Raw genomic sequence first — 9,011 nt, 5'->3', positions numbered from 1 at the left:
CACACACACCCTTTCGCCGCTAGAAGGACCACTCTGGCCACGGCGACATAGAAAATGACGAAGGTGCCGCCGACCAGTCACTGTCCGCTACAAGCTAGTTTTAGGTTTTATTAGTTGAACAAACGAAATATCGTCTAGTTTATATAAAATATATCAAATTTAATTCCATTTGAATGAATTCTGTCGTGTTTGCATGAATTATGTCCAAATTTGTTTGTATTGTGGCCGACGTTTACGGTGAGAATTGGAGGGCCAGCTCCTGTATCACCATCCGCAGATGCGTCCGGACGCTTCCGCGGACAAATGTATGTCCGTTTTGGGGCCGGCGTTGGAGATGACCTGACCAACCACAGCGACATAGGACTACCCCCATTTTCAAATTTTGAATTTGAAATACTTTAATTGGCTAAGGAAACTCGCAAGGAAAGTTCTGAGCGATCTTTTGTCTAATATGAGTATAATACAAATATATAACTAGCTCAGATAAATTTGAGTTTGAAATTCATTTGTAAATTTTGAGCGGCATTGTAACGGTATTTTCTGGTAACCGCGTTTCTAGCCTCTCCCGGGTTTTTTTTGGGGGATTCGGTAGCCAAAACCAAGTTTCAGATATAAAAACACATATATCTGGTAGTGGAAAAAAATTACACTTCATTCAATTTTCACAGTAATTCAGTAAAGAATGTTTGCCCGCAGGCTTGGTGCAGCTCATCATGCGCCTGGAAACACATGTCGGATACAGATTGAAAGCACACAATGCCTAAACCACTGTGCTTAGTATTTGTTCTTTCTTTTCTGACAGCAAGACTGCAAAGATATGCCTGAACAGGCAATGACAATGGCAAGAAGGAGAAGAGGTATTCACAGAGGGACGATCTAGGTACAATGATTGGGAATCTGTAATCCTATAAGAAAACTCCAACCTTACAGAGGGCGAATCTCCCCACCTTGGCGCGCCTCCTCAGGCAGCAGAGCAAGCGCGCACCGCACGACGAAGGGCGAAGGCCCGGCCGAACCTCCTTCCTTCACACCATGATGGCCATGGTGTGCAGGGTGGACATGTGGCCGTACATCTCGGCGGACATGTGCGGGGGCGGCGGCCTGGGGCGCATGAAGCATTCCTCCAGCTCCTGCAGCTTGGCCACCAGCAGGACCAGCCGCCGGAGCGGCACGAAGATGAGCGTCATTGGGATGATGCACGCCCCCAGCTCCAGTATCAGCATGGCTGCTCAACTAGCTCCACGCTCTCGCTTCTCGCTTGCTGATCTCTTCCCGCCCAGGTTTCTCGGCAGTTGCTGTGCCTTTGCAAGCTTCCCTCCCTTTCCCTTCTCCACGGAGCAAGATAGCAACTGGGTCGCCGTGTGCTCCCTACTTCACGGGCGAGGTAGCTTTCTTCGTTGCTTGGGTAAGTGCTGTTGCTTTGCCTTGTGGAGTTGCAGTTGGGGGGTTGCTTGCATATATAGCCTTCTTTTTGGCGAAGAAAACGCTCTCTTATCTCTACCCTGTTGCTCATTGGCGTACGTACGGTGGCGCTTAATTTACATCCCCTGGCTCTAATGATTGTTGTCAGTGCGTTTTTTTTTTTGTAATTATTGTTCTCAGTGCGTTTTGAACTTATCATTGCTGGCGACTTGCGAGTCCCATGTTACACGACGGACGGGGCAGCTAGAGAAATCTTTATCTTTCACGACTAATAAGACCGTGGGGAGCTGTCAGGCTATTAATCTCCTTGTGACACCTATATATAGTTTAGCTTGTCTAAAAAAAAACCTATATATAGTTTAGCGAAGTTATTTTCCAGAGTGTTTATTTCGTAGTCGGCCATTGGCTTTCCATATATAATGCCAACAAAGAATTGTTACACAATTTGGAGCTTGTATATAACTTGATTCCTGAGTAATAACACTTTTTTCCTCTGCAAAAAAAGAAAAACTTGATCATCTTGGGAATAGCTATTTTCACAAACGACTTGTTAAAAGTAGAAATCTTGTATTTTCAAAGTCCACTTGATGCCTCAATGAACCATGACGTGTAACCGATGACTAGGGTCATCCTCACCCAGCTTAAAGAAACAGGACCGGTCACCCCGTTCATATTGATCGGCATGTTCGGTGATTTGTGTGTATGTGCCGTGTTTGATCCATGTGTCCCGTAACGTAGACGGGGACCTCTCGCCGGATAAGCCATCAACAACAGTACCATTATTCCAGTTGTTCCCCGGAAAACGGAATGGAGGCGATCCGCAGCGCCCCTGGGGTGTGGATGGCCCCTCGGAAGTTCAGGGGACACGGTAACGAGCCAGGTACCATTACGCAAACAATGGTACTACTGGGAGCCGATTTTCTAACAAATGCATTTAGTGAAACAGCAAGCCCAACTCTCAATTATGAGTTTATTATCCAAGTTTCTTTCCTGTCCTGGTGGGTTGTACACATTTTTTTTCTTTTCGAAACGGGTTGTACACATTCATTTCGTACAAACATGATCGCAACCCGACTTCTCCAAGCAACACGCATTCATCTCCTGCAAACAAGATCGCAATAACCCGAGGTTTCATCTCCTGCAAACAAGATCGCAATAACCCGAGGTTTCATCTCCTGCAAACAAGATCGCAATAACCCGAGGTCTTCAAGCCAAAAACACAGCATCCTTGACACCAAAAGCATATTCAGATAATAAATACTAACAATCTTTGCTGCCTAATACGACCTTCATCAAGATAACCTTTTCCTCAGCAATGCTGCCAACCTTGCATTATGGCCATAAATATGCAAGACACAATGATTGATAAAATTAACAAGACAACATATTTATGTCCATAGAGGAATAAGAAATGGGTGTCAACTCGATACTGCCAACAAACTTAGGTTGATGAAGGAGCAAACGTGCGAAATAAACCAAATGCAAAAACAACAACAAAGGAGGGGGTTCTCTGGGAATCTTCAAGGCTGACAAAGCGTACGTGAAATATTATATGCCCTTACCAGCTCTGAAGATGACCTATTCCGCACAAAAACTCTGAAGATGGCTTAAAGAAGCACACCTGGCTAGTAATACATTAAACTCGTAGTTGCAAGACAAAAGTTGACTGTGTGCAATTCCAGCCTTTTCTCGAGAAGTCTACAATGCATTCAATGAATCTACTACCATTATATAACATGGCAGTTTCAATAGAAAACTGCAGTCCAATATAAGACTCGAGAACAAGCCCCACATGATATTGTTGCATTACCATGGGAGTGAATGCAGAGAACTTGACATAAAGGAATACACCTTATTGGCGAATCAGCCTTTTGTTTTAATAATGATCTGCCTATGTTAAGGTGTTACTGTGATGACCTCCACATCCTGCATGCTGGAATTCCTGACAGAATACTGAAAGGTCCATCCATGGCACGCCCCAGCATGCACTCCTTTCTTGTTAAGCGCAAATACAGCACCAACAAAATCTGGGTACTTACGAGCAATTCTGGATATCGCATCCACGGCAGCATCTCGAGGCTCCATTCCAAGTCGCATGCTCTCCACCACTTGATAACTGCAATAACATCACAGAAATGTTAAAAAAAAAACATCACAGTTCATGGGACCATTGCTTAACTTGGGCTACTAATAAAAAATTAACATAAGCTAAAATTCATATTACAATACTCAGCCTTTGAACCAAATTAGAATATGGACATGGCTGAATACCATCATATCCTAGGAAGTAACTTCCAACTAAGACCACAGAGGGGGAAGGTGCATGATTAAAGCGAGTTCAGAGAAAATAACAGCTTGCTAGTGACTAATGAAGTTATGAGGTTATAATTGATAAGGCAGGGGTCAAAACAAGAAAAAATATTGTTTGTGGGAAAGAAGAACAACAAAATTTCTAACAAAATCATTTCTCAATTACCATGGAAGGAAGCGCATCATAATATCACCGTCACCAGTAGCTCCACAAGCCCCAACTTCATCATCACCATATGCAGAAGATCCTGGTATTGGTCCATCACCTACCCTGGAAGCAAATGATTAGTCAGTACTACCTATCAAGAGGTAAATAGCTGTTCCACTTAACAACATCGAAAAAGGGAAAACTGTGGCATGACACCAACGTCATTATGTTGTCAAATATACAGACTATTTCAGAAGTTGATATACAATACCAGAGTATTTCAGAAGTCGATATACAATACCAGAGTATTTCAGAAGTTGATATACATATCAAAAGGAAGCTTCGAGTAGTATTCCTACGTAAATATAAGTTGAACAAACCAAAAATATGTCTGTCATAATTCAGTTAGGATAAATATTGTAAACCTATATACTAAGACATATTAGTCCCACTATTAATGAGGTTATGTAACCTCTAACTATGCACCATCTATTTTGTTAGCTTTTATCCAGCCATAAAGAAAGTAACAACATCATCAAGACTCGCCACACATTAGTGACTTTGCAAATATACCAGCGCATAGTATCAATAGTACAAGAGGATTCGGCAGTGGTGTACAAGGCCAACTAAATACTGCAGTCGTTTCCCTCAAAAAAAGAATTACTGCAGTCGTTTCCCTCAAAAAACAATTACAGCAGTCGTTCATACATTATTGCAGATGCATTCGATAGACAGATCACTGATTTAGCAAAAAACAAGTGGCCAACTAAATTGTAATGTCAATATTTCAAAATTCCTAACAGAAGCAAGATGCTTACCTTCCTGGAATTTTGAACGTGGCACCATTAGTTGATGTGCCAACTGCTACATGACCCATCTTAACAAAAGCACATTGTTTAGTTTCATATTAATAGAGAGTGACTTTCCTTTAAACGCGCTAGGTACCTTGTCAATGACGGCCATAGAGATTGTGTCATGGTTGTGACGATTAACAGAGTTGAAATGGGAGCTTGTCGGTTCTAGTAAATTATCATTTTGGAGCCATTCCTGACAGGTGATTCCTTGATTCTCCCATACAGCACTTTTAACAGGGTCCTTAGGTATATTTATAGGATGGTATGGACCACAGTTGCCAGCAGGAGCAACATTTTTCCAAAAGTTAGGTTGGCAATTATTCTGTCTCCAATTTGACCATTTCTCAATTGACTCTGGTGAACTCAGGTTAGTTGGTCCTGCAAGACCCATTGAAATTGCAAAGGATGTTGCCTTCTCTCCAACAAGAAGAGTATGCCCAGTGTGCTCCATGACCAACTTTGCTGCCATAATTGCATCCTTCACATATCTCATGGCAGCCACAGCTCCAATTTCCATTGTTTTCTGCCAGTTTTCTTAAGCAAAAAGAATGCCCTATTACATCCACCATAAATGCCGTAACATAAACATCAGCATATACTGTAGCTTGAGTGGTTAAAGCAGCTTTTACCCCATTCATGATAAGAGCATCTAAGGTAGTTTCACCCTTCTCATCTGGACTTCCACCTGGACCAACTGCATAAAGTTATAAACCAGTTAAAAGCAGTGCTATGGTTGATTCAGGATACACACCAAAAATAGGCAAGTTGTGAATCTAAACAAGTTGCAAACACAAAATCATGGGGTTCTGCTATATCTTTAGTGCACAGAGAATATTAATGGATTCAAACACAAGGTAATTGGAACAACAGGCGAGTACTTTCAGAACAAAGTATCATTTCATTGCTAATATTTATCCGCGGCATAACCGCAACTACACTTACCATTGTCTTCAGTTTTTCACGATGTTAGGTAGAGATAAATAAATGAGTGAATTGGTAACGTTTGTAAATAGGTTGAGTGGGCAAGCTGGCGTGACCAATGTTTTTGATCTTTTGATTATTGAGACTTAAGTCTTGATATCCATCAGAATTTTCTCATAGTTAAATTAAGCTCCGAGAGTACTGATCTCCAGGGCAATACATCAATAAAGAGTACACTTGATTTTAAATATAGTGTAAAATAGCACTCCTGATAATACATGTTATGGACAAATTTAAAGGATTAAGTTTCTTCCAGAATTGTTTTAAGTAGGCTTGCAAAATCCAGTAGTAAGGCTTAAGGTTCTCACCATAAAAAAAGTATTAAAACACCGAATAAAATCCTATTTGAGCTATTGAATTTTTTTCTGTGATGTCATGTCATTTTGCTGTCTGGTACCTGCAAGTATGTTCATCAGAGATTTTTCTTGTATGCAAGCCCATATATAGGCTTGCTTACAGAATAATTGGTCAAAATCCCTGGTTTCTGTGTAAGCAAGCCTCTGGGAGTTGCCACCGGAAAAATATCATATCAATCAACCTCCCGGGAATGAAATAATTTTGTAACTTCGGTTAAATATCGGTTTTAGCAGGTACTTCCACTCTAGTTTGACCACTGCACCAGCATAATTCATTTATCGTCGCCATTCACCCCAGTGCTCCCACTAAAATTGAAATGATAGCATGCCACAAGCCACAACCAATCCCCATCGCAGGCACACATGGACGAATTGTACAGAGAAGGACGGCAGCAAGCAACTGACCTGTGCCATCGCAGCGGAGCTCCTCGCAGGCGGAGCAGCCAGCGACGACGGCATCCACAGCCGACCCCCCTGCGCCGCCGGTTTTCACCACGTCCCACGCCGCCCTGACCGCCTCCCGGAACGGCCAGGTGCTCACCACCACCGGAAACACGCCGCCCCCTTCCTCCGCGCCTCCGCCATCCACGGCCTGGGTTAAAATTCCCCAATCGCAGCGACTCCATCAACGATAACACGAACAAAATCGACCTGTGCAAAAATTGGATCGGATCGGATCAACGACTCACCAAGCACCAATTGAGCCGCAGCAGCAGGAGCCCCAGGAGAAGCCCCGGGTTGCTCCGAGCCATGGAAGCTGGGGAGGCGGTTGAGGCGGATTGGGGAATGGCAGTACTACTGGTGATCACTGAGAGGTGGGAGAGAAGAACCTACCCCGTTATGCTGGAGGTGAACTGGCAACGGGTCCCACATGTCAGTGGATGGACATGACACGGCCTACCAAGGGCCCCACATGTCGGTGAGCATTGTGCGTTTCAGTGTGTGCATACTTTGCAACTCCCACAGAGCTGTGGTGTCCCCCACATAACCTAGCGGCGGCGGCGGCGGCGGCGGCGATGGATGAGCTGGGTGCAGGCGCCGGGAAGAAGGGCAAGGCATGGCCCTGGTGGCTTGGAGCGAGTGCAGCGCAGATCACCGGCGCGCTGGTTTGGTTCCGGCGAGGCAAGGGCGGCAGCGACATGACGATGCCGTTCAGAGCGTTCGCCGTCGCCTCGCTCTTCGTCGGCGCCGGCGCCACGACCGTCACCGCCGGAGTGTCCGCGGCGGGCGTCGGATCGGTAAGTCGCCGGAGCCAAAACACCTCGCATCCGTGCGACGGATTCTCGATCTGGACGCGGCAAATTTTACACCGCGCGTCTCTGTTTCTGCATCTGCAGGTGGAGGAGATGAAGGGCTTGGGCGCGAGGATCCGGAAGTGGAGCAGAGTTCCTCCTCGCCGGGTGGAGGGAGGCGAGTAGTAGTGCTGCCATGGATTTGATCTAGGAAACTACTGTACTTACTAGAGTGGCAAGAGTTTCCATGTGATCTGGATTGCTTCACATGATCACACATTTGGGAGATGCAAAGCAATAATCACATCTGTACCGTACTATTGTTCTGTAACGTTGTAGCGAAAGCTTTGTTTGCTCGAATTTTGATCCTGCCCTGTGGACGATAGCCATTGTACTCGTCTCCCAGATGGAAACTTGTGAAACTGCTTGTTTAAATCTCTTGGTAATGTTATCTAACGAATGTCAGCCGGAAAGGGGTTGACAAGCTAACGTTGTTTCCTCACAGTTGCTTCGCGAGATCAGACGGTGACAATTCTAAACGAAAAATACCTTCTTGTCATTTCCTCCTATTGAATGTGGTTTTGAAGAAATTAGCATTCCCTCACGGTTAAAATTGTCAGCGAAATCGTTTGAAATATCACCCCCACCCCCTCCCCCTACTAGAGAATGTTCGTCGGCTAAGAGGGTCCTAAATTTTAGTGAAATCCTTTAACAGAGGAAATGGATGTTTAAGAAAAACACAGTACAATTGAAGTCGCTCATATACACGAGCATACATTCTCCTGTATGTGTGATCATATGAAGCAATCTACTAGATCTGGCTGACATTCCATGTGTGCTTCGCGCATGCTCGCTACCGGGATGTCGCCGTCGATGCCGGTGTCGCGACCTGCCATAGTGCCTGATAATGTTTCAGTGCCTGATAAAGTGTCTGCTCCCTCTCCATTGCGTATTTCCCTCGACATAGCGAGAAGAAATTCAGATGTCGATCCTTCTGCAGCAAAGTCAGTTTCTCTCATCATTCCGACTCTATCATTTTATGATGATGAAGTGATTTCCGTTGAAGATGAGCTCAAATATCCATATCCTTGCGAGCAACTGCCTTTATTCTCCACAGGCCTTGGCGTCAAAGGGCCTCTTTTCAATCGGAACACTCATCTTGTTTTCTTTTAAGAGAGTCCATACATCAAGCCTCGCACGTCTGAATCCCCTCGGTTCTGAACTCAAGAACATGCTACATATTATTTTTGGATCCTCTATGACAACCAAAAGATATTTCCTCATGAATTCCCGAATTTTGCTGCTATGAAGAACATTGGCTGCTTTAATCAAGTTTTGCAAGACATCAAAGATTTTGGCCTCACGCATGTCTTTGCATTTCAGCATCCGTGGAACAGAGAGATAATTCTACAATTCTATGCCACCTTGTACATCTCCGGTGAAGAATCTGGTAGCACCAAGTGGATCATGGAATGGATGACCGAAGGGAAACGCATAATATGCTCTGCAATAGACTTTATCTCTCATTTTCATTTCCCTCGGCTCGAACATGCCAAGACGGAAATTCGAGTTCACAACAGTGATGCAATTTCTGATGAGGATTTCCGGTGCACAATGGATCAAGAGAAAATTCATGATTACACTGGTCCTCCCTTGCCTAAGCACTTGAGCTTTGACAATTAGACCTTATATCACATTCTCACTTATA

At 44.3% G+C, this 9,011-nt stretch overlaps 2 protein-coding genes across 3 annotated transcripts; one reads left to right on the top strand and one right to left on the bottom strand.

The window, feature by feature from the left end:
- Positions 1-3,051: 3,051 nt before the first annotated feature.
- LOC123046410 (probable isoaspartyl peptidase/L-asparaginase 3) lies at positions 3,052-7,020 on the bottom strand. 2 transcript variants are annotated; one of them, XM_044469773.1, is made up of 8 exons: positions 6,761-7,020; positions 6,477-6,663; positions 5,364-5,428; positions 4,826-5,257; positions 4,699-4,757; positions 4,182-4,235; positions 3,899-4,003; positions 3,052-3,538 (listed from the first exon to the last, which is right to left on the bottom strand). In XM_044469773.1, exons 1-8 carry the CDS (start codon positions 6,821-6,823, stop codon positions 3,319-3,321), a joined length of 1,185 nt encoding a protein of 394 aa, XP_044325708.1. In that variant the 5' UTR covers positions 6,824-7,020; the 3' UTR covers positions 3,052-3,318. The 2 variants fall into 2 exon arrangements, with proteins under 2 accessions (XP_044325708.1, XP_044325709.1); XM_044469774.1 differs by lacking the exon at positions 4,182-4,235.
- A 6-nt stretch (positions 7,021-7,026) lies between these two features.
- On the top strand, positions 7,027-7,792 carry LOC123046411 (uncharacterized). Its single transcript, XM_044469775.1, has 2 exons — positions 7,027-7,309; positions 7,409-7,792. Exons 1-2 carry the CDS (start codon positions 7,088-7,090, stop codon positions 7,487-7,489), a joined length of 303 nt encoding a protein of 100 aa, XP_044325710.1. The 5' UTR covers positions 7,027-7,087; the 3' UTR covers positions 7,490-7,792.
- The last annotated feature ends 1,219 nt before the right edge of the window (positions 7,793-9,011 follow it).

This window comes from Triticum aestivum, chromosome 2B, assembly GCF_018294505.1.
Source record: "Triticum aestivum cultivar Chinese Spring chromosome 2B, IWGSC CS RefSeq v2.1, whole genome shotgun sequence".
NCBI lineage: Eukaryota > Viridiplantae > Streptophyta > Magnoliopsida > Poales > Poaceae > Triticum > Triticum aestivum.
The sequence above is the reverse complement of the archived record's forward strand: the minus strand, read 5'-3'. Positions and strand labels throughout refer to the sequence as shown.